At 53.6% G+C, this 27,652-nt stretch overlaps 1 protein-coding gene across 1 annotated transcript in view; it reads left to right on the top strand.

Moving 5' to 3' along the window:
* ADORA1 (adenosine A1 receptor) overlaps nt 1-25,325 on the top strand; it is a 29,048-nt gene extending 3,723 nt beyond the window's left edge. Inside the window, exon 3 of the mRNA XM_076358154.1 lies at nt 24,353-25,325. Within this exon, the coding sequence (XP_076214269.1) occupies nt 24,353-24,986 (634 nt within the window). The 3' untranslated portion in view covers nt 24,987-25,325. The remainder of the gene's footprint in view (nt 1-24,352) is intronic.
* Nucleotides 25,326-27,652: the final 2,327 nt, after the last annotated feature.

Here is a 27,652-nt window from a genome sequence, read left to right as displayed (position 1 = left end):
GCACAGGGATCCCCCACATCCCCGGCCCCGCTATCCGCTCTCAGGCAGCCTTGGCTCTGCCGAGGCTCAGGGAGACGAGACAGCAGGGAAGGGAAATGCATTTCATAGAGGCAGCCGACAGGGACTGGGAGCAGCAAGGAGGGAGGGTCCGTGTGCATCCCTGCTCCGTCCTCGTGCCGACCACCCCGCAAATGCCATCTCTCCTCGGGGGTCCCCAGCGAGTCACCACTTGCATTTCGGATTCCATGAAGGGGTGTGCAAGGGTTTCCAAGTCCCTGTCACGTACTGGCCAATTGGGGTGAGAATCCAATGGGACTGTTGGCTGGGAAGAGTTGTCTGAAGGAGAAGCAAAGTCACTACTGGACTTTCCAGGCTTTCTATTTAATTAGGCAGAGCCGGGACTGGAACCGCAGCTTGGCAGGGAGGGGGGGAACATGGTGCATCGCAGCCCGGCTCCGACTCCTGGCTGCCCAGGCACACCCCTGCCCTGGGGGCTGCGAGCCTGGGGGAACAACCTACAGGTTTGCTCCTTCTACCAGCAAACACGTGGACCCGTCTGCTGCCCATGCACCCAGCCGGAGAGCGAGCCCTGCCGGGGGGGAGATCCGGAGCTTTGCAGCCCCGGTGGTGGGTGTTTGCTGGCAGCATGTCTTGAGCAAATGGTGCCCTGAGACATTTGTAATGTGTCTCAGGATGGCAGCAGGAGATGCCCAAGCGTCATCCGATGTGACAACTTGGGCATCCTCCTTGCTCCCATGGCCATGTTTCCCATGGACACAGAAACACAGAGGAATGTGGGCCACTCATGCAAGGTGGAGGCAGATTTTGCAGGATGGAGAGGGGTCTTGCATGGCTCTGAGTTGGCATCTCCTTCCTCCTGCTCTTAGAGGTAAACCCAGTGCACACCCAGCATGGTCAGGGGACCGGGATATCCCACTGAACCCTCTCCCTCTGCCCCAAACCCCTGGGTAGCATCCCTCCTGGCTGAGGGTCTGAAGGATGCTGCCTCCCCCCAAGGGGTCTTTTCTTGAGTATGGAGGGATGCAAGAGCATCGCTTGGGTTGAGCAGGCTGGAGCAGAGGGTACCATGTTCCCCAGCCTCCACAGGAACCATTCTAAACAGCTGGAAACCACCTAAAATAGGTTTGCTGCCTTCATGCTGGTGGAAAAGCTCTCATCTCCCGTCTCGCATGCTTCCTCCCCACCCCGCGGCAAGGCAGGACCCCCGTCCTGTCATCCCCCCTAGCTGGGCGCAGCAGGGTCCCCCAGCCCAGCCCAAACTTCCCTCTTACAGCTGCACTCAGGGAAGATGAAACAAGTTCAAAGGGAGGGGAAGCAGCTGGCTGAGAGCGTCCGGCAGGAACCAGCCCCTCGGCAACTCCGTGGCGGCGGTTTGGCGGCAGGATGCTGGAGGGGACGGTGCCGGAGGGATGTTTGAGGGGGGATGTAGCTCCTTTGAACGCCAGCCTCCGCTGACTCAGGGGCCCCCATCTCTGCTCTGAGATGCTGTGTTGGGCTTTTTGGAGAGGGCCGTGGCAGGAGGAGCTGGTGTCCTCAGAACAAGCTGAACCACAGCCCCTTGGCTGGGGATGCTGGATGCAGGATGCAGCCCGGTCCTGTCTTGGCATGTCCTTGGGGGTCCTCACCTTGTCCACTTTGCTTGGACCACCATCTCTTTCCTCAAACACTTTGAAACGTGCCAGGAGGATAAAAACTGGAGAAATCTGCTGATAGCAAGAGCCCTTGTACGGTGGGGTCTCTCACTCCACAGCAGGGACGTCCACCCTCTGTGCCTGGGCCCTGACATCGGGGTGCCCTCCCAGCCCTGCCCTTCCCACCCTGCAGCATCCTGAGGGGCATCCTGCCAGGGCGACCTGCATTTTGTCTTGCTGAAGGTTTCAAATGCACACGTGAGGCTGCAGAGCCATGGAAATTAGACCAAACTGGGCTGAAAATTGCTAGGAAATGGCGGGGCAGGAGGCTGGGGCGCAGCAGGGGGAGAGCCCAGGGTAAAGCAGGGTCTGTGGGTGGCTCTGCAGACAGCACTGGCATTCTCCAGTGCCCTGTCCTGAGCCTTACGGGATGAAACAGCTCAGGGATGGCAGGAGCATCCCTCGGCCCTGGACTGCAGCACCTGCAAGCCAGAAGGTGAGGAAGACTTGCAGGTAGCCTGCGGTGGAAAGGGGAAGCTTTCCCTCCTTGAACCCACTGTTTTTCAGGCTCCTGCCTGAGCTCGGGCTCCTGCCGGGATTGCAGCGCTCTTTCCCCTTCTCTCCAGGCCTGCCAAGGCCTGCAGGCGTGGGGCCAGCTGGGGCTGGGTCACAAGGAAGCCTAGGAAGTCTCATCACTCTCAGCCAGCTGGGTCGTGGAGCAGGGCACGCGTCCAAGATGGTTTTCCCCCCTTTCCTCCACCGAGGAAGGTGGAGGGTCTTGGCAGGAGAGCGATGAGCACCTTGCTGCCATGGAAAGGGGGGATGAGAAGGATGTCAGGATGAGACCCTGCTTTGGCCCAAATTCCCAGGCACCAGAGCACCTAAGGGCCCATAGGAAATCCTTCCAGCACTCCCAACACTAAGTGCCAGGAAACCGCCCCAGACACTTGGGCTCTGAGACCCAGCAGATGTGTCCAGGATGGAGATGGGGCAGTTTCGGACCAGGCTGGGATGCGTGGTGGCCCCAGTGCCTGTGGCAGCTGGTCCCCTGGGGATGGTACCCACTGAAGGCGGGAGGTATCAAACCACAGAAGCAATTTTTCAGGCTTGCATGAGGGTTTCAACCCAGAGCAATGGGATGAAATTAAGAAGAGGAAATGTATGCTCCATCTGAGGGCAATTTGCTGGCCAGGTAATGGGTTTCATGTGTCCCCAAAGAGGCAAGGGTGACTGGAGATGTCTCTAGCCAGCCTGGTCAAAACAGCAGACGCAATGGCAAGCGATCCTGTCTAGCCAGGCAAGTGAATAAACCAAACCGTGGCTTTTCTGAGGCTTGTTTTTAAATTCAGAGGAAACATTTAAAAAGCATCCAGGTGACTCAGAGCTGGAAGTGTGAACTTGGAGAGCTGCAGGGGGGCTCTCACGCCCGGGAGCTCATCTAGGTTTCTTTCAACTTCTGTTAGTCAATGGAAAGATGCCATCCATCCTTACAGGCCCTGCCCCTGTGAAAGCAGATTGAATTTCCAAGGAAAATGCTCCCATTTTTCCTAAACCAGAGGAATTTTGGGGACTGGCAGGTCTTTGCAGCCACCTCTTTTGTTTCTTCCCTTGCTGCCCTCCACCAGGTATATTTTTAGCAAACGAGGGTGATCTATGAAGGCCTTCATGCCCAAGGAACAGGCAGATCTGAACCAAGGATGGAGAATAAAAGGCAGAAATCACAGTCCAGAGAGGTTTGCTGGAGACTTCAGGCTGTTTCCAAGCTGCAGTTTCCAGTACACTGCACCAGCTCAGTGTGTGGGTGCTAAATCAGAGCAAGCATTTTACACTGAGCTCTCCTGGAACCAGATCCGGGGTGCACGGACAAGCTGTGCCGGTCCAGGACCAGGACCTCAATTCTGGTATCACCAAAATACTCAGAGCCTTGGAAATGGGAAGGGATTTACCAGCAGGTTATATTGGTCTTGAGATCCTGGTAAATACCCAGGTGAGCCGGTTTTCAGCATGACTCTGTGATTCGCAGAGTAATTTTCAGCCAAGAGCGTGCTAAATCAGAGATCAAAGCCACGAGGGCTCTTCCCTCGGCGAGGGAACGTCTGGATTAGGCTTGGCAGGAGTGTGCACAGCTGCTGCAGCGGCGCCACAAGATGTTTGCTGACAGACGCAAAATCAGGTCACTCAAAAAAGCTACAGACGTTGCCATGCCGGCTAGAGGGAAGCAACTAGGGCTGTAAGCAGTGTCCCCAGCTCCTGGGCTCTTAGGGAAAACACTGGGGTTTGTGGGTGTCCCCTTCCTTGGGATGCAGCGAGGGTCTGACCATGGGATACCCCGTTCTGGGTAGCACAGAGGGAAGGGGAGAAGAGCAGTGAATCCTGTGCAGGGATGCTCCAGACTTGCTGATATTTGGGATAATTCCCAAATTTTCTGGATTAAAAGGGCAAGGGGAGATGCATGGCCTCCAGAGACCCTGCACGGGCTTCCTGGGCAGCAGCACCCCATCTCATCCCAGCCCATCTCCTGTATCTCTGAGCGGGGTGTCACGCAGTCCCGGTGCTGGGTAATCTGCCCAGGGTACCATTTTGCCCTGACCCCATTAGCTGTGAGTTGACATCTGTCCCCTCAGCAGAGCTTACATCTGCTTGTGTTGCGCTGCAGGGTGATGTACGAAAACCAGCTCCTTCTTGCTGGTGTTTGCCTGCTACACCCCAAAATCATGCTCTGGGAATATTTTCATTGGGTTTTTTTTCCCATTTCTACTGATTTTCAGATTAAAGCATTGACCCTTGACAATTCATCACCAGCAAATTTGAAGGCATGTTCCCAGCAAGGGCAATAACACATCTGCAGACAGGGAAGCTGAGGCACAGAGCAGCACCGTGGCTCGCTCAGGGTGAGCCCACCAGGCAGGGACGGAGGCTGGGACACAGCAGGTGTGGAAGCTGAGATATGCCGGGACAACCTGGCCTTTCTGTTCATGCACTGTGCAGTGATCAGCTGGTCTCATGTCACAGCTGTTCCCAGGGCAGCCGGCAGCCAGGCTCCTCCATGATCCCAGCTCATGCCATGGTGAACCGTGCAGGAGTAACTCAATGAAACGGGGTTATCCAGGAGGCCGAATGGTCCTCCTGGGCTGCAGGTCCCTGGGCTGCAGAGCCTGGAGTCAAGAATGCCAAAAGTCACTCTTGTCAGCAATCGGTCCTAATTAAAAGTGACAGCACCTCCACCCACTGAGAGAGTCAAAAGGGCCTGAGACACATCTGTAGAGATGATGCCCTCGGTGAGGGGGGGTCCTGCCCATGATTTCATCCTGCAGGAAACACAGACATCAAACCAGGTAGAGATGGGTGGATGGAACCCAGCAAGGCTCTGCCACCTCCGTAGCAGTGATTCAGGTAGGTTGGGTACCATAAACCCAAGATGACCTACTCTACAAAGTGGGCAGATGGGACATTAGCCAGCTTGCATTTCTTCATCCCATGGCAATATAAACTGACCATGAGGTCCCCATTGAGCAAAAGGTGAGGAGCACCAACAGCCAGGGCCACCTGGACATCGTGGGATGGACAGCGAGGTGTCTGCAGTGAGTAAGGTGAGGTCCCTCACTGCAGGTGAATGATGGTCCTGTGTCCACAGCATGATAGTCCATCAGACCCGTGGTTGAGCAGCAGAGCCCCAAAAACACCTGGGAACACCCAGACAGACTGTCATACTTCCAACAGCAACACTGAGCACTTTGGAGATGGTTTTCCCTTTTCTGGAGTTACTGGGGTGTTTCCAAGGGCGCTAGATTGGTGGAGGCGATGGTGATGCACACTGGGGCTTGGTGTCCAGTGCTTTCCAAGGACCCTGTGCAGCTACTGGCAATAAGACAAGTGAAACACTCTACAGAAGGGGGCTCTGCCAAAGCAAAAGCTGCTGATTCAGCCTGCCCAGTCCCCGCCAGCCCAGCCTGGCCCTGCAGGCAGCATGTCAGGAGTGAGTCAGAACCAGCTCACCATGGTGTGCGCCGTCACCGCAGCCATCCGGTGCGGGAGCTGGCTCAGGGCATGCAGGAGCCCTTTGATGGGGTGTCCTGGGTCTTCCCCTACCCCTGAGATGGAAGAATGTGACTCCATCAATGGGAGGTGTCATCATCACCTGGTCTTTACAGAAACAGTCCCACCTCTGCTCCACGCCAGCCAGATCAGGCGATAGAGCAGAAATAAGTGACTCATGGGGTCAAGGCTGGGTGTGCAGGCGGGCTCAGGCGCTCCTCTGCCACGGAGCCGGCACCAACCCCCTTCCCAGCAACTGGCTCTGGAGCCGCAGGCTGGTCTCTGTGTCATTGCCCAGCATAGAAAAACCATGCTGTGATGCACCCTGGGGTGTAAAAGGAGCATGTTTTTTCCAGACCATTCACAGTGTTAGAATAAGCTTAACTGTGTCTTAAAAATGCCAGATGGACTCTGTTGACCAGAAAGTGGATTTTGGCCATGAGCTTGGATGGGAGACAACTGGGACAAAGCCCACCAGAATCCCTTTTCAAAGTCTGATCTGGAGGGACCCTCAGACCCACAGCTGCAGTTTGCAGTCAGTGAGGCCAGATCCAACAAGATCTCCTGTCTAGGACATCTCAAAGCAGCTTGTAACCAAGCACAAGGGACGATTGGACATGGAGATGTGCTCTGAGAGGACATGGCAGCCACCCGGCTGGGTGGCCTGTGACCTGCAAGTCCCTGGGCCTCCAAGGCAGAGCAGGCAGGGATGGGCAAAGGCTCAGGGAGGGGGGCCATGGAGCCACTGCATCCAAATGGCCGTGCTCAAAATCAGCCTGACAGCGGGGAGGAATGACTCATCCCAAGGGGTCACAGCGCGAGCCTCGGCATGGAGAGGGGGTTCGGTGGGACCGGTTGGAGCAAACGTGAGGGAGTCAAGAGGGGTCTGAAATTCAGAAAGTCGGCGTATTGGCAGGTCTATATTCTGGTGTGGAGGCAGCAGGGATGGAAAGGTCACTGCAACACTGCAACACGAAGAAGGATGGAAAAAAGGAGGAAAACATGAAGGAGGCACCGTGGTGAAATGACTTGGGAGATGAGTTTCTTCGTGACACACATGGGAGTCATTTCAGAGTGGAAAGAAACTGATGGGCTGGAAGAAAACCTTTGGCTGGAGGAAGGAAAGGGAAAAACCCTGCAGGGTCCTGCCCACAGAGGTGTGAGGGAAGCCCAGGCACAGATCATGGGGGGTTGTGGTCCCTGCAGACAGCGGGACATGGAGCATGGAGGAGACCACGCAGGTGAGAGACTCCTGGGAGGGATGGGGACAGCTTGAGAGGCTTGTCCCCTTAGGGACAACAGCACCATCTCAGAGCCTGAGGAAATGACAGCCAGCACAGCTGAGCTAATATGAACAGCATTGGTTTATCCTGGAGATAAATTAATGATTTTTTGAAGTGATCCCGCCAGACGCAGCAGGGATGGATGCAGGAGCTGAGAGCTGGGGAGAACCCAGCATGCGGGCTGCCGATGGGCTGGGCGAAGTGGTCCCAGGAAGCCGGTCCTTTTGGGACACATCTCATCCAAGGTGACCGAAACTTTCAAGCCCGTGAAATTGGAAACCAGCCATCCCAGAGGCTGTCCGGGCTCCTGGCAGGGAGATGCCTTCTCTGGCAGCATGGCTGCCCAGCTGCCGGGGCAGGCGTGCGGCTCTTGTGCGGGATGCCCAGTTGCAAGAAAGAGCAATTGATGCTCTCCAAGGCGGCCACAAAAAAGCTCCACAGCCAGTGGGGTGTCCTGCAGAATAGCAATGAGCTGAGCACCCCCTGCTCTGCTAGCACCCAGCCCCACTGCAGCGGGCTGCTGGGCACGTAGCCGCCTTTCCAACTAGAGGGTGGCTGAACGGGCAGGTCTGGGTATTAAGGAGACATCATTGGTGATGCCATCAGCAAGAGAGTATAAAATAACATCAAGGGGTTGAGATCCTCCTTCCTATAGGGCACAGGCAGCAATCGCCTGTGGGCTAAGGGCCAGATGGGTGATGGGGGGGCAAATAGGGGAGGAAGGACCGTTTTTGGTGATGTAGGGCAGTGCAGAGCAGGATCAGCCACAGGAAAGTTTTGTGGCATCTGGGTTTGCCCTTCACCGCACTGAGCCCGGTGGGACCCAGCAGCTCCCCCTTACGCGCTTGCCCCATCTCTCGCTGCCTTTTCCATCCTTCCCCCCATCCCTTCCTTGCCTGGGCTTTGCCCCCCGGCACTGAGCAGGGACCACTTTCAGCAGCCGCCTCAGTCTTGGGTGGTTTGGTTGGATTTTTGTTAAGAACAAAAGTCTCTGTTCACAAAAAGGAGCTGGAGGAGGAAAGGGAATTTGTTCCCCAGCCCCGTTCCCTTGTCTTCCTCGCCAGCCTCCATCCATGCTGTCCCTGAGACCGGCCATGGTGCTCTTGCACGTAGGCCCCTGGGTACCAGCGATGCCCAAGGAGGACCACAGGGACACAAAGGCAGAGAGGTGACACCCCCCAGTCCCGGACCCTGCCTGGGGTGACAGTAACACCTTTCCATCGCTCCTCAAAGGAGGGCCAGAGCACAGAAAGCCGGGACATCGCTGGCATGGCTGTCTATCCGCATTCTCCGGGCCATTTCTCTCCCTGCATCCAGAGACCGGGATGATTTTTCTTGGCCTCCTTCAAATAAGGGAAATGCCAGCTCCTGGCACCAGGGATGCTTTCTCATTCAACTCAGTTCATCTTGCTTTGGGATGTCATAGCCCCCCTCTGTGACTCAGTTTCCCCATCTGTTCACAGAGGGAATGATGCTAACAAACTCTCCGAAAGCACCGAGAGGCCAATGCTGAGAAATGCTGTCTCAGACATAGACATAATTAACACAGTCTTACAGACTAAATTATTTCTTTTTCTTTTCTGCACTGGTAACAACACTCAGTGACTTAAACCTTGTAACATGCAAAAATGAACCACTCATTTTTCTCAGTGCAAATGGCTCTGTTCGCCTGCAGCACTGAACGGTCGCAACTGGGAGAGAGCTTAGAGCACAGCCTGCGTCCAGATGGACGTGGCAAAGCCTGTGCAGAGCCAGGCGGACGCCCACGTGGGTGCAGGCAAGAGGGGTTTATTTTAAGGGAGATCATTCCCCACGTTCAGCGCTGCTGGGACACAGGTGCTTTATGAGCTCAGAGAGGTCTAGTTTGCTCAAAGGGAGCTCAAGGTGCTCTGATACCAGCAGTCATCCCTGTCTTGCTTTTACACCCACTCCCACGGTGCTCGCAGCATCAGCGATGCAAATGGCCGTCCTCCGCAGGGCCAGCCCCTGCCCTAAGTGCCACAGGTCCAGCCACAGCAAAGCACCTCCATCTCCAGCAGCCTGGGGACCTTCTTGCAGCACTGCATGTCCCTTGTGCACCAGGGAAGGGGGATGCCGGGTGCCTCGCAGGCTTCACAGGGAACAACACAGTCCTCGTGCTTGGGGAGGACTCAGTCCTGCCTGGCCCATGTATCCTTCATCTCCACGCCCTGCGCCAGCCAGGCTGTCTGGGTAGACTCAGGCTATGTCTGCTTATTGCTCCTTGCCTGGATTTAACTGCCAGAGTAATTAGGAAGATGCACAGGGTGTAATTTATGCCCAGCTGATGCACTTCGCTGCAATTCCTGGTCTTGGAACTCAGCTCTTTCTCTCCACCATCCTGATGGAAATACTGAGCTGCTTCCTTCCAGGCAACAAGGTCAATCAGTTTTACTCCAAGAGAATAAATAACCTTTTAAATCTGAAAGAGGAAACAGAGTTTAAATAATAAACTTCAGGTTTGCTTTGCATTTGCACTTTTTATTTGTTTTCCTGGTGAAAGATTGATTCTCTGCAGTGAGGGAACATTTGATTGCGGTGTTAACTGGAGCCTTCACTTTCAATTCGGCATTTCATTTGGCTGATCAAGGTATATAGATCTGCACTGGACAAATTCATCCCAATGTAAATAACTTAATGGCTTGACACATATGTACTCTGATCCTCACTTCTCCCATTTTTATGGTGTTGTGGAGGGGTGAATAACACAGGTTTTACTCAAGCTTTGTGGCAAGTTGTGTTTGGACAGAAGTTGGAAGTCAACTATAGCACGAAACGGCATCTCCAAAATGATTTTCACTAATTGAGAGTACATATAGCCAACTCATTAGCAAAAAAATTTAAATTAATCCAACTGCTTTTTGCATTTGAAATTGATCTTTTAATCAGGGGAAATATGCATTGGACAGAAGATGCTGAACTGGTTGTTTTGGGTTACCGTGTCCTCCGAGGTTTAGAAACAGTAGATCTCATCGGCACTCCTAATTCTCACTTAGACATTGGGCGGAGAAAACAACCTCCCTCATTTTGTGAGCTTCCAGCCAATTTTTCAGTCTTGAATGTACTAATCTTTGAACTGGGCTAAGTGCAAGAAGGGAAATGTTCTCTTTGCAGCGACAAATTGTGCTGCGAGGATCCTGGACAGCAATAACAAGTTGTAGCCTAAGAAACTGAGGAGTTCAGTTGTTGACTGCAAAATCAGGAGTCAGGTTAGCAAGCAGAAGTGTAAAAAACAAGAAATTAAAAGGCAACCAATACTAATCTCTTGTTCCAGCTGTAATTTAGGATATGTCTTTTTCTGAAGAGTCCTTCTGCATTGGAGAGATAAAGACCCACCTCAGCCCTGCTTCGTGGCTGGGTTAATGCCTCTTAACGGGAGACGCTATCTCCAGTTTCCTGCCTCCCATTTATCCAGGGAGCAGAGCTCGATGTCCTATCGAATGCAGATGAAATGCCAACAGAAGGTCTCAAGACCCCTCTTATTTCCCTTCTAGTTGGGACCTCTGGTCTGCTCTTGCCTTTTAATGCCTCTCTGTGCTTTTCAGACTCACTTGGAGGTCTCTTCTGGGTACCGACTTGTCCTTTGATTTGGCAGCATTCGCAGAGCATGGTGGTGACATGCCGAGCAGGACGATGGCACTGGGCAGCCCGCCCTGGTGCTGTACAGATGGCACCAGGCGCTTCCTTAGCTGGCATCTTCTTCCTAGCACGGCCGGCTTTCTGCAAGCCACAGCATTTTGTGGGATGGAGTATGAGCCATAGAGGCTCTCAGAACCCAGTCACACCAGGCATTTTAAATCTGCCATCTCATTTCAATTTCTCATAGAGCCTACATTTGACAGATTTGGCATTTTAAGTGGTTTTCAGCGCTGCCTTCTTTCTTCATCCTCCCCTCTTCCCCCTCCCTTCTCCATTTTGGGGGATGACTTTCAGAGTCCTCATTTCAAAGAGGTTCTTTTGCATAAAGAACAAACATATGCAATGCATAGAAAAATTCAAGTACAATACAAATAGTAATTGAAAAAACACTGCTTTATCCAGCAAAGTCCTGGATTTACACTGAAGATAGCCAAAGCTGCCTTTTATCCCTTCTCCTTTGTACTACATGAGTACATCGCCCTGACTTCTCTAATCACAGAGACATGCAGAGACACGCAGGATCAGCTGCTGAGCCAGGCCTGGGCAATCAGCTCCCAGCTAATTGCCACAGCAGGGGCAGGGCTGATGTGTGAGAGCCTTTGAGGTGGCCATATCCACAGGGTGATGGTCCAGCATGGCAAGGGCAGATGACCTGAGACTCCTGGCCAAGCACATTGATCTCCCCACTGCCATGCTGGGTGAGAAACACCTCCAGCACACTGTCCAGAGAGGGATGCGGGTTTTGAGTGTGTCCTCCTGAAACCTTCTTGCCCTGCAGAAATTGTCTTCTGCTGGAGGTGGCATTGCTCCCAGCATAGCAGGGGCTCAGCCACGTGATGGGGGAGTGCGGGACCCACCCTCAGACTCAGACCTGTACTCCTCTCCAAGGAGATCATAGAGTCATAGAATCATAGAATCATTTAGGTTGGAAAAGACCTTTAAGATCATCAAGTCCAACCATTTAACCTAGCACTGCCAAGTCCACCACTTAACCATGTCCCAAAGCACCACGTCTACATGTCTTTTAAATACCTCCAGGGATGGTGACACAACCACTTCCCTGGGCAGCCTGTTCTAATGCTTGACAAGCCTTTTGGTGAAGAAATATTTCCTAATATCCAATCTAAACCTCCCCTGGCATAACTTGAGGCCATTTCCTCTTGTCCTATCACTTGTTACTTGGGACAAGAGACCAACACCCACCTCGCTACAACCTCCTTTCAGGTAGTTGTAGAAAGCGATAAGGTCTCCCCTGAGCCTCCTTTTCTCCAGGCTAAACAACCCCAGTTCCCTCAGCCGTTCCTCATAAGACTTCTGCTCTAGACCCTTCACCAGTTTCGTTGCCCTTCTTGGACAGGCACAAGCACCTCAATGTCTTTCTTGTAGTGAGGGGCCCAAAACTGAACACAGTATTCGAGGTGCGGCCTCACCAGTGCCGAGTACAGGGGCACGATCACTTCCCTACTCCTGCTGGCCACACTATTTCTGATACAGGCCAGGATGCCATTGGCCTTCTTGGCCGCCTGGGCACACTGCCGGCTCATGTTCAGCCGGCTGTCGACCAGCACCCCCAGGTCCTTCTCTGCTGGGCAGCTTTCCAGCCACTCTTCCCCAAGCCTGTAGCGTTGCATGGGGTTGTTGTGACCCAAGTGCAGGACCCAACACTTGGCCTTGTTGAACCTCATACAGTTGGCTTCAGTCCATCGACCCAGCCTGTCCAGGTCCCTCTGCAGAGCCTTCCTACCCTCAAGCAGATCAACACTCCCGCCCAACTTGGTGTCATCTGCAAACTGACTGAGGGTGCACGCGATCCCCTTGTCCAGACCATTGATAAAGATATTAAACAGAACTGGCCCCAATAGTGAGCCCTGGGGAACACCAGAGCTTGTGACCAGCTGCCAGCTGGATTGAACTCCATTCACCACAACTCTTTGGGCCCGGCCATCCAGCCACTTTTTACCCAGAAAAGCATATGCCTGTCCAAGCCATGAGCAGCCAGTTTCTCCAGGAGAATGTTGTGGGAAACGGTGTCAAAGACTTTACTAAAGTCTAGGTAGACAACATCTACAGCCTTTCCCTCATCCACTAAGCAGGTCACCTTGTCATAGAAGGAGATCAGGTTAGTCAAGCAGGACCTGCCTTTCATAAACCCATGCTGACTGGGCCTGATCACCTGGTTGACCTGTACCTGCCGCGTGATGGCACTCAAGATGATCTGCTCCATAACCTTCCTGGGCACCGAGGTCAGATTGACAGGCCTGTAGTTCCCTGGATCCTCCTTCCAGTCCTTCTCGTAGATGGGAGTCACATTTGCTAACCTCCAGTCAACTGGGACCTCCCCAGTTAGCCAAGACTGCTGATAAAGGATTGAAAGTAGCTTGGTGACCACTTCTGCCAGTACCCTTGGGTGGATCCCATCTGGCCTCGTAGACTTGTGTGTGTCTAAGTGGCGTAGCAGGTCGCTAACCATTTCCCCTTGGGTTATGGGGTCTTCATTCTGCTCCCCGTCCCTTGTCTTCCAGCTCAGGGGGCTGGGTACCCTGAGAACAACTGGTCTTGCTATTAAAGACTGAGGCAAAGAAGGCATTAAGTACCTCATCCTTTTCCTCGTCCTTTGTCACTATGTTTCCCCTTGCATCCAATAAAGGATGGAGGTTCTCCTTAGCCCTCCTTTTGTTGCAAATGTATTTACAGAAACATTTTTTTATTGTCTTTTATGGCAGTAGCCAGATTAAGTTCTAGCTGGGCTTTGGCCCATCTAATTTTCTCCCTGTGTAACCTCACGACATCCTTGTAGTCCTCCTGAGTTGCCTGCCCCTTCTTCCAAAGGTCATAAACTCTCCTTTTTTTCCTGAGTTCCAGCCAAAGCTCTCTGTTCAGCCAGGCCAGTCTTCTTCCCCACCAGCCGATCTTTCGGCACATGGGGACGGCCTGCTCCTGCACCTTTAAGATTTCCTTCTTGAAGAATGTCCAGCCTTCTTGGACTCCTTTGCCCTTCAGGACTGCCTCCCAAGGGATTCTGTCAACCAGTCTCCTAAACAGGCCGAAGTCTGCCCTCTGGAAGTCCAAGGTAGCAGTTCTACTGACCCCCGTCCTTACTTCTCTGAGAACCGAAAGCTCTATCGTTTCGTGATTGCTGTGCCCAAGACAGCCTCCAACCATCACATCACCCAAAAGTCCTTCTCTGTTCACAAACAACAGGTCCAGCAGGGCACCTTCCCCAGTTGGCTCACTCACCAGCTGTGTGAGGAAGCTGTCTTCCACACTTTCCAGGAACCTCCTAGACTGTTTCCTCTCCACTGTATTGTGTTTCCAGCAGACATCTGGTAAGTTGAAGTCCCCCACGAGAACAAGGGCTAGAGATTGTGAGACTTCTCCTAGCTGCTTATAGAATATTTTGTCTGCATCTTCATCCTGGTTGGGTGGTCTGTAACAGACTCCCACCATGATAGCTGCCTTGTTGGCCTTCCCCTTGATTCTTACCCATAAACACTCAACCCTATCATCACCATCATTAAGTTCTGGACAATCAAAACACTCCCTAACATACAGGGGTACCCCACCACCTCTCCTTCCTTGCCTACCCCTTCTGAAGAGTTTACAGCCATCCACTGCAGCGCTCCAGTTGTGCGAGTCATGCCACCGTGTTTCTGTGATGCCAACTATATCATAGTTTTCCTGATGCACAGTAGCTTCCAGTTCCTCCTGTTTGTTGCCCATGCTGCGTGCATTGGTGTAGATGCACTTCAGTTGGGCTATTGATCCTGCCACCCTTTTGGGGGAAGAAACCCTAATTCCTACGTGACCATTCTCAGGCACTTCCATGGTTTCTAACACATCCATAACTCTTGCGTCTTTGCTGCCACATGGATCTCCATTCCCTACCTCCACTGAGACAGCAGACCGAAGGACCTTGCTAGCACACCATCTCTCAAACATTGGCGTGCCACTCCCAGGCTTATCTCTAGCGAGCCTGGTTTTATCCCTTTCCCCCTTCAAATTTAGTTTAAAGCTCTTGCAATGAGCCCTGCTAACTCCTATGCAAAGATCCTTTTCCCCCTTTGAGACAGATGTGCCCCATCTGTTGCACACCAAATTTCTGACAACAAAAGTGTTTAGACACTAAAAATGTCCAGTAAATTTATTGCACAGGGGTAACACTGAAAACAAGTCCATCATGCCCATCACGTTGTCCATCAGCGATGTGGCCAACGCTCATAATTTTTCCCTCATCTCTTAGGGACTGGGCTGTTCCTCTCTATGTGCTCTAATTCCCAAAGTCCTGGTGCTATAGAAGGATCTCAACTTCTGTTTCTTTTCTCTTTTAAAGCAGCACTTCTCATGCTTTGCATCGTGGAGAAATGCTCAAAAATGCTGCTGCCTGAAACCAGGAGCCAAAAGACAAGAACATTACATTTTTTTCCCCAAGTTCTAAGATTCTGCAGCTCGTTTCATGATTTTGCAGCCGTTGCCAATAGTGTTAAACCATTTCCCTCCCACCTACCTTGGGGTCCTGGAGGGAGAAGCCAGCGATCCAGGAAAATCCTGGAGGGCTGTGACCACACATGGCGGAGCTGGGAGGGAGCCCTGGAGCTGCCTAGGTGCAAATCTATGGCTCAGTGCAACTTGTACCCCATTGACCAGGGACACTGGGTGCACTCTTAGGACTGTCACGTGGCAGCAGGAGGGTGACACATCCAGAGCATGGCCACCCCAGCGCAGGCACTCAGCACCCTTGGATGCACTTGGTGCTGCCCACAGCATCAGGCGGTCTCACAGCTCCCTTTGGGGCATGAAGGGTCTGCCTGGCATTAGAGGGCAGCACTCCCCGATAGGCACAAATCAAACTATCATTTCCATCAGGCATCGGATGCCCTGGGCATCCCCAGCCCCCTGCTTAACCCCCACCCACCCACATTTGGGATGAGGGGGCTGAGCATTGGGTGAGTGGTCCTTGCCAAGAATTGCTGCTTACACAGCACTTGAACGTGTCAGGATCCAGCCACAGGCTGTAAACCAAGCCCAGTTTGAAAACAAGATTAACTTTATGTGAACAAAGGATTTATATTTGCTCCTGGGATGAAGGATGCTGCTTGAAGGATGTGAGAAAAATTGCCCTTCTCATCGAGCAGCGGCGGACGACACACGCTCCTTTGCCTTCTTTGGACAACAGCAGTGTCTCCTCCACACCCGGGGCAGACCCTGAAGGGGAAAGACATGTGCGAGGTCCCCATGCTTTCCACCCTCCCTCCCCGCGATCTCCAGCCCTCCCGTGCTCTCCCTTCCCCTTGCAGCATCCTGTCGCAGTGGGAGCCGCTGGGATGCCCGAGGGGAAGCCGTTGGCACTGGTCCACAGCGGAGCCACTGTGGAGGTTAATCACATCCCACCTCTGAGATGAGGACAACTGGCCAAGTGATCTGAAAGAAGCTCTGCAGTTACTGGAAGCCTGTGGTTTGTTCCCAAAGGTGGGTTGTGATTCACCACCAGAGCCCGGGCAGTCCAGCGGCACAGACATCTGGAACGAAGCAGGCCGCAGAGATCCAGCCAGCAGCTACTTCTCCATTGAGGCCAGGAGAGGTGTGCAACTGCTTGGCAATGAACTCATCCAGGCTGGTGTGAAGTTGTGGCTTCTCCTAACATCCTTGGGACCGGAGATAAGACAAGTTTCTTTGGCTCAGCAGGCAAAGATATAACTCAATTCTCTAGCTTGAACCCGAAATATGGCAGGTTTAGACTCAAAAACCAGGTGGCCAGTGTGGGTGTGTGTATGAGTATTGGGGAGCAGGGAAACAAGCCCTTAAGCAGCCTCATGAGGCTGTGGGTGATGCTGCCCCATGGGAGATGCCAAGCTCAAGGTGGGCTGAGCTGTGATGTGTGCTTTGAGGCTTGGTCCCACCGGAGCTGATGGCATCAAGAGAGCAGCAGAGGTGGGGGCATGTGTCTGGCCTCTGGGTCCATGCCATGGACCACTGGAGCCAGGGGAGGACACCTCTTCCCACACTTGTAGTCATCCCCTGGATGGATATCCCTGAGGGACTCATGTCTTGTGCCAGTCTGGGGTGACAATACCCTGGCACAGCCTGGCTGCCCTGTAGAAACATCATTCCCTATTTCGAGGCATTTTAGCCCATAAAGCCCTTTTCTACCTTATTTCCCCTGCTTCTTGTGGGGATGTTTGTGTCCCTAGGGCTGCTTTTGGATGTGCCCACATCCCTCTGCAGTCCTCAGGGAACCCAGGGTGCCTCCAAGGTGCCAGGAGATGTGTCAGGGCAGCCTGAACCCACACCAAGGCAGCAGCATCTCCCCAGACCCTGTCTGGGGTCCAGGAGGGCTGCGAATGGTACAGGTCCCTGCACAACCTGCTCTGACAAAGCTCAAAGCCCAAAACCTTTTTCTGTTGCTTTCTCGCTGTTTGCTGGAGCTGTGGCCAGCTCCAGCTTCACCCACCGCTAAACAAAGCACTCACCAAAGCCCTGGGGACGCTGTGTCTTGGTGTGTGGGGACCAGTCAATTTTGGCAGGATGGATTTGTTCTCATAAGCCTCATAATCACCCTGGCCTTTATCCATTAAAGAATTACTGGCTATTAAAAGCGGTTAGAAACATTCGGTGGACTTGCCAGCTGCTTTGCCTGGCTGCAGCCACTTGCACTTCGCAGTCACTTGTTGCAGAATAATTCCTAGGCAGAGAGCTACCATTTTAGGATGGTAAAACCAAACCCTGGACACAGATTGGACCAGGAGGAACTTCAGTGGGATGCACACAACCCAGTGAACTTATGGATCTATACGCCCCCATGCACATGCTTTCAGCCTCTCTCATGGTGGCTTTGGGCGAGGTTTGCATTAAGCAGCCTCATGGTGTGGTGTCGTCTCCTCTTGCTGCAGTGGAGGAGACCCAAAGTGTTTTGGGAGCAGAGGTCCTCAAAGAAACGGGTTGGTCATGCCCAGCTCCTCTCTCTGGTGAGCCTGGGGTGCCGAGCTACTCTGAATCCAGGTCACCATGTGTGGGCTGAGCTATAGGGCTTAGAAAGGTGCCAGCTGCTCGTAGGGCTGATGCCAAGCGGAAAGGACACCATACAGTGAGAAAATCCTTCTCTGACTCTCAGTGGGGTTGCCCCAGCCCTGCTCTGCCCCTCTGCAAGGCGCTGCTCCGGCTGTGGTGCCAGCTGTGACCTCTGAAATTATGGCTCATTGCACACAGGGGGACTCACAGCAGCGTGGCAGGGAGGACCTGGCACCCACTGGGGACATCCATCCCTGGACCCCCTCGCAGACTCCCAGCTTTGGACCTCCTGCCCCCACCTCTTCTTGCAGCACACGGCTCAGGGAGCACTGAGCACCCCTCTCCCGCAGTCCCCTGGGTGTCCCAGTGCGTGCTCCAGACTGGGGCAGCTGGTGATGATGGGAGCAGGGCAGCCCTGACCTGCGCTCTGTCTCGATGGGTGCCAGAGAGGTTCTAGGTAGAGATTTGGGATGCAGCCCCATCTGCATCAGTGGTGGGTAAAAGATGTCTGTTCCTGCCTCTCCTATTGTGGGAACTCGCTGCAGCCCCACTGAAAGTGTGACCTGTAGAAAAGCCAGTGTTGTCCTCACCCGACACTCCCCTCCAGCTGAGCTCTCGCTCACCCTAAGCAAACAGACGTGGGTACGGTGTCAGGTGGGGATTTTCCTCCTCAGCTCCTTTTAAATCAGTTCCTCAAGGTCACGCGAGGAGTCTGAGGCCAGGACGGCAGAAACTGCCTTGCTGCAGCCACCTGGCCTGTCCTTTCCCACCATGTCCCCCTGTCCCCTCTTGTCCCAGGGGCCTGCTGGCACTTCTCAGGTTTCTCCCACAGCTCAAATTTCTTGCAGACCAACCAACCAGAGGTGCTGGGAGGGAACAGTGCACAGGGCACCTTGCGTCCTCCCAGTCCCTTTGGAGCACTAGGAGGTGTCTCTGTGGTAGGACATCGGTGTCAGGCTGGAAATACTGTGTTGATGGAGGCTGCTGGGCTATTTTGGTGCAGGACAGGGGCTCTATCACCAACCAACACCAATGTCCTTGCTGCAGAAGGATGCACTCTTCTGGCTTACCTGAAAGACTCTCCATGGGTTTTGGACCAGTTTTTTACATTTTTACTTGCCAGCTGGCATCTGACAACCAACAAGTCTGGGATTTTGGGATCAGGACAATCCCCCACGCATCCCAGAGGAGATGCTGATAGGGCCAGTCTCCTCCCTTCCGAGCATTTGTAGGAACAGGCTGTCATGGAGAGCTCCATCCAGCTCCCAGCTTTGGCTGATGTTGGTTGACATCTGTCCCTCCCAAGGCCACCATTCACATGGCGACACACCTACCAGCGGTCACAAACCCACATTTCTTCCAAGGTGGAAAACCAGAAGTGATGTGACCATGTTTCAGCAACATGCAGCTCTGAGAGTTGCCAGGATGATGCAGGAGGGTGTGAAATGCCTTCATGATGGGAGCCATCCAACAGCTCAAGCCGTGTTTGCGGACAACACGGGCCCATCACTAGCGTTGACTTGCTGCAGTTGTTGGATGGATGCTGTCAGGAGTGTGAAGGGCTGAGCAGCTGGTATTTGACCCCGAAGAGCCACAAAGCTCCCAACTGCCACATAGGAGGGATGTGAACAAATAGGAGATGCGCTCAAATGATGCAAGGGGGACGTTGGTGCTGAGACATTTATCCAATGCTAGCAGACCTTTTTAGACATTTTAATACACCTTCAAATCCTTGATAACCTTCAAGACTTTGAACTTAGGGGTTTTACCTAAATGAAACCCAAAAGAGATCTGAAGGGAAGGAGGAAAATAGCCAAAGCAAGAGACCGAAGAAGGAATAAACTTTTCACGTCCAAGGTTAGAGGTGGCAAAGGAGCCATGATTAGGGTTCCTCTGTCACGCAGTGTCCCTTCTGCAGCACTTCCCACCTTGTGCAGGTGCCCAGGGACCTCCTCATCCCCGCCCTGAGCCGCAGCTGAGATTGGCCCTCACAGAACCTGAATGCCACTTCTCATTTCTCAGCTTTGCATTTCTGAGCAGCTTTGAACACTGACATCTGAGTTTTCCCACCCAGCAGCCTCCAGGACACTGAAAGATCTGAAGCAAAGATACAGCCAGGAAAAAGGAGCAGAAACCAAAATCCTCTGAGGTCAAAGCACTTTTGTCTAGAGATTTTCAATTAGATCAGGACATGCTCTGGCTGCTTTTCCTTGCTGCGTTCATAATGCAGATGAGCTTCATGTCAGCTTGGCCTCCTTTCCTCCTACCACGTTGGCTCCAGCTTCATTTCATTAGCGATAGCCTGCCTTCATTAGTGAATTAATTCCCCAGGAATTGCACTGCAATAAACCCTACCAGAGCAAGGACCAGCAAAGCCACATCTTGGGGCTGGCTGGACAACTGCAAGTATTTTTTGGACAAAAAGGATATTCACAGAAATACTAAAAAACAAACAAATTTTATTCAAATCAGACCTGGAATCTTTGAAGCTTTTTCAACCAAGAGGATCAACAAGAGGAGATGTTTTGTGAGTGTTAGATTTGGATTGACCAGTGGGTTGGAGATCTAGGAAATGAGCCCTCGTCTCTCTCTTGGGAGACAGACCCCAAGACAAAAGTCAAATCAATAGAAACACAATGAATACACCGCTCTCCATTTGTTTTCAGATGTGTTCTGATATGTCAGATGGCCATGGGGGCTTTGCCCACTCAATGCCAGACACCTAAAGAGCCTGTCCTGGGCTGAGGTGGGCTCCCTTGGCTGCAGCGGAGAGGCATGCAGAGGTCTGGCCACATCAAGATGTGGCAGAAGAAGTTGAATCTAGTCTGGGAATGATGAGCAAAAGGGAAGAAGGGTGGATAGTGTCCTCGGGGTGAGGACCCGGGGAGCATTTCATGATCTCCTGGAGAAAAGAGGCCTCAGCATCTTCCCCCAGTGACTCCATCCTCAGCCCAAGAAACTTTGCCTACAACATCTCCTGGAGCATCTCATCACAAGGCAGCATCTGTCCCTGGAGGAGCTTGCTCCATGTCTCCCCGTTAGCTCTGCACGGCCCTTGAGGACAATTTGTCTGCCTCCGCCTCCAACCATCACTTCTTGCTCTTCCTTGGGGATGCAAACAGCACTCTATCAATAATTGATATTTTGCCTCTTTGCATTATTTTCCAAACCTCAAAGACATTTTTATTCCACACCAAACCAAAGCTCCTGCCCATCCCATTTCACCGGCATATTAGTGAGGCTGGATGGTTGCTGTGCTCCCTCCAGGCTCCTTTCGCCTGGCCTTGGCAGGACATCCAGGAGGACTTGGGGCGATGCCCATCTCTGTGGGGCAAAAACTGCCAGTGAGGGAGGACAGGAGGAAAATCTAGCAATTATGGTCAGGCTCAAAACCCCACAGACAAAGGAAACAAACCCAAATTGTATGACGATGGTGGTGACTATTATCATGGATGTTTTAGTCGCAGCTGTTAATAAAAATAACAGTAGTAATAAAATTGCAATGTTTCTAGCAATTGTTCCAATGCTGATGATAATAATAATAATAAGATTATTTATTAATTGTGAGCCATTATCAGCATTTTCTAGTGCTTCTGCCTCCCAGACCCATCCCAAGCGCTAGCCCTATCATATTAATGCAAAATGAGGTAAATAGGAAAAGCTTTTTCTTTATGGCATAACCAAGGAAGAAACACGGGAACAGCAAAGTCTGTCCCTGACCCCTCTGCTAATTGCCCCCCACCAAACGCCCTGTGCCATGGGGTTGAGCATTAGGTGGGATCTTGCATTCCCTCCTTTAAGTAGGGTTTGCAGCCTTCAGAGCAGCTGAGCCCCATGAGAGCTGCATGGTCAGACCCTGTGGGGTGGACGGAGGAGGAACTCAGAGTCATTTTATGGCTTTTGTCATTCTCCATGTAGGGCTGACAGGGGACATTGGGCACACGTGAGCCCCCGGGGAGCACATTTCCCTTCAGGGTGTTGCAGCTGCCTCTGCCCTTGGCTTGTTGCTTGAAGGAGCAAAAGGAACAAAAGCCCCAGCTCCAAATGTTACTGTTTTCTATGGATTTTTCAGGTTCAGCCATGGTTCCTGTGACCGTGGTGCACACGTGCAGGGGGATGCACGGACAGGCTTTGCTCTCAGCTGCCGGCTGCTTCTGCAGTGCCGCGCTTAAGCCTCACAGTGCGAAGTGAAGCAAGGAGCAGGGAGAGCCAGGTCCTGATGCTCAAACTGTTGTGTGTGTCAGGCCAGGCATGTGCAGCGAGGTGGCGGCGATGGATGTGCAGCAAGGAGGAGGGACGGATGTGCAGCGAGGTGGGGGCATCAATGTGAGGCAAAGAGGGATGGATGTGTATTGAGAAGGGATGGATTTGCATCGAGGAGGGATGGATGTGCAGCAAGGAGGACAGATGTGCAGTGAGGAGGTGGGAGGGACGTGCACTGAAGTGCGGAGGTGGACGAGCAGTCAGCAGCGTGTGGGGCAGTTGTTCTGCTACGTGTGTGTTATACACTCTGGACCATGTGAGCTTGCGTGCATCCAGGGACCTGAGGTCTGCACGACCTCTGCAGCTGTCCTGATAGCCATCTGCAACAACACACAATGTTCTGGAGCTGCGGAGGGCCGGGACCATCTCGGCTGGGCCCCCTGCAGCCATTCCCCATCTCCTCTGCTTTGGCTGCAAGAGTGAACATTGCATCCCTTCATCCGACCCTGGTTCATGACTAACAACAGGGTCTCAGTGCTCACTCTGTCCCCTGTGCTCCCGCAACACAGGCATGAGGGCAGGGGGAGAAGGGGTGGGTGCTCTGGGAGCAGCTCCATGCCTGGGTGCTGGCTGCAAGCCCTGGGAGGGTGTCTGGGGACCACGGTGGCACCGCTGCTGCTCAGCAGCCTTGTCTCTCCAGCGATGGCTGTTGCACAGCTCTGCAGGGCAGGGAGCACCTGGGATGGCAGTGTGTTCAGCAAAATCAGTAGAAGACCCTAGAAACCTGAGGAGTGGGGAGATGGGACATGGCTTGCAGGGATTGCAAAGAGGGAAGGAGCTAGAGCAGAGGAGTTGGTGCTCTTATTTCTAGTGTCGCCCCCCCCGAGCTGATCGAGCCTGGGGAGGCGGGAGTGGGGTGTCACGGCTGGAAGGGCACATCAGCCCTCCCCAAGGACCTGTTATCAGTTGACGTGGGGTGCACAGGCCAGCACACAGCCTCATGGGAGCCTCCGGTATCCCTCTGCCACCCGCCGCTCCCATGGGCCTCCCCCACTTTTCCCTTCGCTTGGCCCACAACACTGGTGCTCTCCTACCACCCCTCGTCCTCCCCATGCCCCAGCTCTCCCTGCCCTGCGCCTTTCTCAGGGTCTCCTGCCCTCTCTCCTCCTCACAAGGAATAAATCACCCTCCGGCTCCAGCCTCGGATCTCAGAGGAAAGAGCAGCCTGCATTGCCACCTCCTTCCCACGGGACCTGGCTGCCTCTGCGATGCTGGGAATCTTTTCCCAGACCAGAGGGGGTTCATTCAGGAAAGCTGTCAGGGACCGATGGCTCTGGACCCTCTGGACTCCTGGGACCCATGTCCCACCCTCTGCCCTGTGCACCTCCATGTTCCCACCCTGACACCTTGCCCATGAGATGGGCCTTGAGAAGGGACCTTCAAGGGGGAGGGAGAGTGGGTTTGGGTCCTTGGCTGTATTAAAAAGCCCCAAAATGCTCCATTTTTTCACCACAGCCAAAAGCTGCAGACACGCAGCAGGGAGCTCTCAGCATCAGGATGGAGATCCAGGTTTGCCAGTCGCCCCCACATGGTCCCCATGGCCGGGTTAACACCAGCATCACTGAAAAACCCAGCAAACAGTCAGAAAAACGTTCTTTGTTCAGCTCCCTCCAGTGGAAAGCAATAACACTTGGGCTGCGAATCTTCTTGGCCTCCAAGGAGAAGCTTTCTTTCGAGGGCCGGGGGGAAAAATCAACCTAGCAGGCTCCGCTTCCCGCCTGGAGAGCTCTGGAGAGACGAGCCCAGCCCCGGTGTGCTCCCCAGTGCCATCAGGGAGGGAGCAGAGCCCAGCCAGAGCACAGCTCTCCTCCTCCTCCATCCTTTGGCACCAGCCCATTAGGAAAGAGGGTTTTGTCGATCAGCCCAGCACATTAGGAAATGAAACAGGCTGTGCCCAGAAGCTTCCCCAGGGGTCCATTAGCACTGGCAGATCCTTCCTCCAGCCCGGCGGGTCCCAGAGGATGCTTTTGCTGGCGATTTCCTCCCGTGGCGCAGGGGGAATTGTCTGGGACAGGGTGCTGGCAGGGCTGGTGCATGAGGGGAGGAAAGGGTAACCTGCTGCTCTGGGTGTAGGGTGCTCACATGTAAGGTGGGCTGCCGGAGCGACATGAAACCCCTCCGGATATGAGGGTGGAACACACAGGCACGATCCAGGTTGCTAATGCATTTCCTGGCTTGGCATCAACCCCCAGAGCTCCAGGATCATGTCTGAGGTCTCTGCCCACCTCTGGGGCTGGAGGTGGTGGTGGGAGATGGGGTGAGGGTCCCCAGGGCACAAGCAGAGAAACCAGTCCGTTAACGCATCTATCAGGACAAGCTGTTACCGATTGCCAAGGGAGTGAGGAGCATTGCCATCTCAGCATGGGCATTGCCACCCCACGTGGAGCAGTCTTAACCCCCAGGCAGAGCATCCCACTTGTGTTTAATTCTTTCCTGTGGTTTTTGTCTCCTCCACAGTTATAAGAGCGTGGTGACACCCCGGCGGGCAGCAGTGGCCATTGCTTGCTGTTGGATCGTCTCCTTTCTGGTGGGACTCACTCCTATGTTTGGCTGGAACAACCTGAACAAGATGCGGAGGACTCAGGAGCTGAACGCCAGCCACACAGAGTTTGTCATCAAGTGCCAGTTTGAGACGGTCATCAGCATGGAGTACATGGTGTACTTCAACTTCTTCGTTTGGGTCCTGCCTCCCCTGTTGCTGATGCTGCTCATCTACCTGGAAGTCTTCAACCTCATCCGCAAGCAACTCAACAAGAAGGTCTCCTCCAGCTCCAATGACCCCCAGAAGTATTATGGGAAGGAGCTGAAGATCGCCAAGTCATTAGCACTGGTCCTCTTCCTCTTCGCGCTCAGCTGGCTCCCTCTGCACATCCTCAACTGCATCACCTTGTTCTGCCCATCCTGCGAGACGCCGCACATCCTCACCTACATTGCCATCTTCCTCACCCACGGCAACTCGGCCATGAACCCCATCGTCTACGCCTTCAGGATAAAGAAGTTCCGGACAGCCTTCCTGCAGATCTGGAACCAGTATTTCTGCTGCAAAACCAACAAAAATGCCAGGACCACCACAGCCGAGACGGGCAACTAGGAGCTGGGAGAGAGCAGAGAGGAGTCCTCCGTGCCCAGCCCGGTCCCCATCTGGCCACAGTTCCTGCTGTCAGGGGAAGGGGTGGTGAGGACCTGGAAAGGCTGGGTTCGCCAGCCCTGTGCAATCCGAACAGCCGTGTCCCCCAGCTGCCCCAGGAGGTTATTTATTCACAAGCATCGTACTGTTTTGATATTGTAGCCTGCACTGTTCCTTTCCTTTTTTTTTCCCTGTTTGTTTTTGTTTTTCATTTTTTTAATGGTTGCCAAGTATTTAAGGAGAAATTGTACAGACAAAGGCGCAGTTTATCTTCATGCAAATAAAGTGAAATGATAAAAACCACCCAGGAGGTCCTCTGCCATTGATAGAGACCTCTGCCTCCTTGGAGCGCGGCAGTCAGTGATGCTGGGGGCACCTCACGCTCTGGCCCCCCCATCCATGGACCCATGGGGGTACCTGGGCACTGGGGCAAAGGTGTGCCCCGGTGGGAGTGAAGCTGCTGAGAACCAGGAAAACCCAGGGCAATGTGATTTCTGCAGCTCTGAAGCTGGGAGCTTTCAAGCCCATTCTTTCCCTTCCATAACCAGGGAGAGGTGAGCTGGGCTGAGACATGGGAAGAGGTAGGAAAAGGCATCCCATGGCAATGCCAGCACCCACGGGGTGATGAACCCACCATCCCCACAGAGCAAAGGGTCAGACTCCAACTCTCAACGCTACCAGAGAGGCAGGTAGAGGGAAAAGGAAACTCAAGCATAACCCCAGAGTACTCTGCAAGAAGTACCCTTTGCTGCCCCGATGGCTCCCCATGGACCCCAGCAGCACCCACCACCCCTGCGAGCTACACCCAGGGAGCTGTGTCCCCTCCATGTGTCTTCTCTCTCCTTTTACTTTGGCTTTGAGTCATTTTTCCCTCTTTTCTCCTGCCTGTCTTCTGTGCAAGGCAGTAGCAAGTCTCCCAGCCCCTGTTTGTCTCATCTCTCCCATGTCACTCCCTACCACCCCCCCCTGCAGCCAAACCCTTTTGACCCAAGCCTTGTGTGTTAATGCAGCCACCTCCATGGCCCAGGGGAGCAGAGAGGCACCTGCGCCCATTTGGGGGCAAGTGGGGGAGGGCTGCAGGCCACTGTGTCAGTGTTGATGCTGCCACAGGGGCATTCCCCCCCCGCCCCACGCAGGTTTAGCCATGGGCAGGGTGTGTTGTTGGTCACATTGAGGAGGAGGTGGCTGGAGATGGACCATCACCCCCACCCAGCTCTGTGGTCCCTATGGATGCTGGCAGCCACGCTGCCAGTCCCTGCTCTGCAGCAGGATCTCTTCCAGGGCTGAAGAGGTGGCGGGAAGAGTTAATCTGAGTTAATTGGGATTCTTTTCTTATCAGCATCCCTTGTTCACCAGCCTCCCATTGGAAACACACTTTCTATGACCCTTCCCCTGCCCCAGGAGGGTCATGCCCCTCGGACGTCACCAATGGGCAAAGTGACTGCAGCAAGTTCCCGCAGGGGCTGGGAGAGGGTGCAGAGAGGAAAAGGACCTTGGATGGCTAGCCACCCGCCAAGATTTATGGGTGGCTCTTTAGCTGGCTATGGAGAGCAATGCTGTGCACATGTAGCACAGGCAATGGGGCTGCTGGGTGTCCCCTTCTCCTGCTGCTGCAGCCAGCTCTGTTTAGCCTGGAGGGAGTTCCTCCATTTCTCTGAGAGGAAGAGGAGGGCAGCAAAGAGAGGAGATGAGGGGCTCAGCCTCTCACATTTTGCAAGGGCCTCAATGTATCATATCCAGGCTCCTGGCTCAGACCACACTGGGCAAAACAGGAGCAGAGCAGAAGAGCAATGGCAAGGACAGGAGCAAATCCTTTCCTTGGGGCTCATCGTGATGGAGGGGCCCTGAACACCCGCTCAGCCTCCTCGAGGTGAAGAACCCAAAATCCTTTATCAGTAGCACCTGAGGATGTTGCAACCCCAGGCTAGCGCAGAGAGGACCCCCCCTATCCCATGCCCATGGTCCCTTTGCACAGCAGCAGCTTGGCCTCAGATTAGGGCTGCTGTTTACCGAGCACAGGTCTGATTCCCACTTGCATCTTATGTCTGCAAGAGGCTGCTTTCCTGGAACTGATGCTTTTGCCTGATCCTTGCTAAGGTGCCCAGAAACCTGACGACTGGGATGCTCATAAATTAAAAGGCATGTGAATGATTGCTTTCAGAAAAAAACATCTAGTGGATTTTTCCACTCCATGCTCTCTGGACCTTTCCCCAGGAGAGCTCACTAAGAGTGGATGCTGTTACCCACCCCGGTCCCCTGCTGGGTTATAATCATGGTCTTTGCCCTGTAGGATGGCATTAAGAGTCTGGAAAGGGCACAGTGTGCAGCGTGACACAGTCTTGGAGATGCTGCTTCTCCCCTGTGTCAGCAAACCCCTGGCTAACACAGACCACTCCCAGCCCCTGTCCCCCAAGGCTCCCACTGGCCAAAGCCACATGCTGAGATGCCAGGGACACCAAGGGGGGCCAGGACATCCCCATCAGTGTCCAAGGCCAGGTGTGACCATGCCAGGGGAAGACCTGCTCTCAACCTGCCAGCTGGACTGCAACCTCCATCCCGGTGGCATCATCGCTAACCCCAACCACCTCAATAAACCAGCCTGACCATCAGCTGGGATAAAAATTAATCCG

Source organism: Aptenodytes patagonicus, chromosome 22 (genome assembly GCF_965638725.1).
Source record: "Aptenodytes patagonicus chromosome 22, bAptPat1.pri.cur, whole genome shotgun sequence".
Lineage (NCBI taxonomy): Eukaryota > Metazoa > Chordata > Aves > Sphenisciformes > Spheniscidae > Aptenodytes > Aptenodytes patagonicus.
The sequence above is the reverse complement of the archived record's forward strand: the minus strand, read 5'-3'. Positions and strand labels throughout refer to the sequence as shown.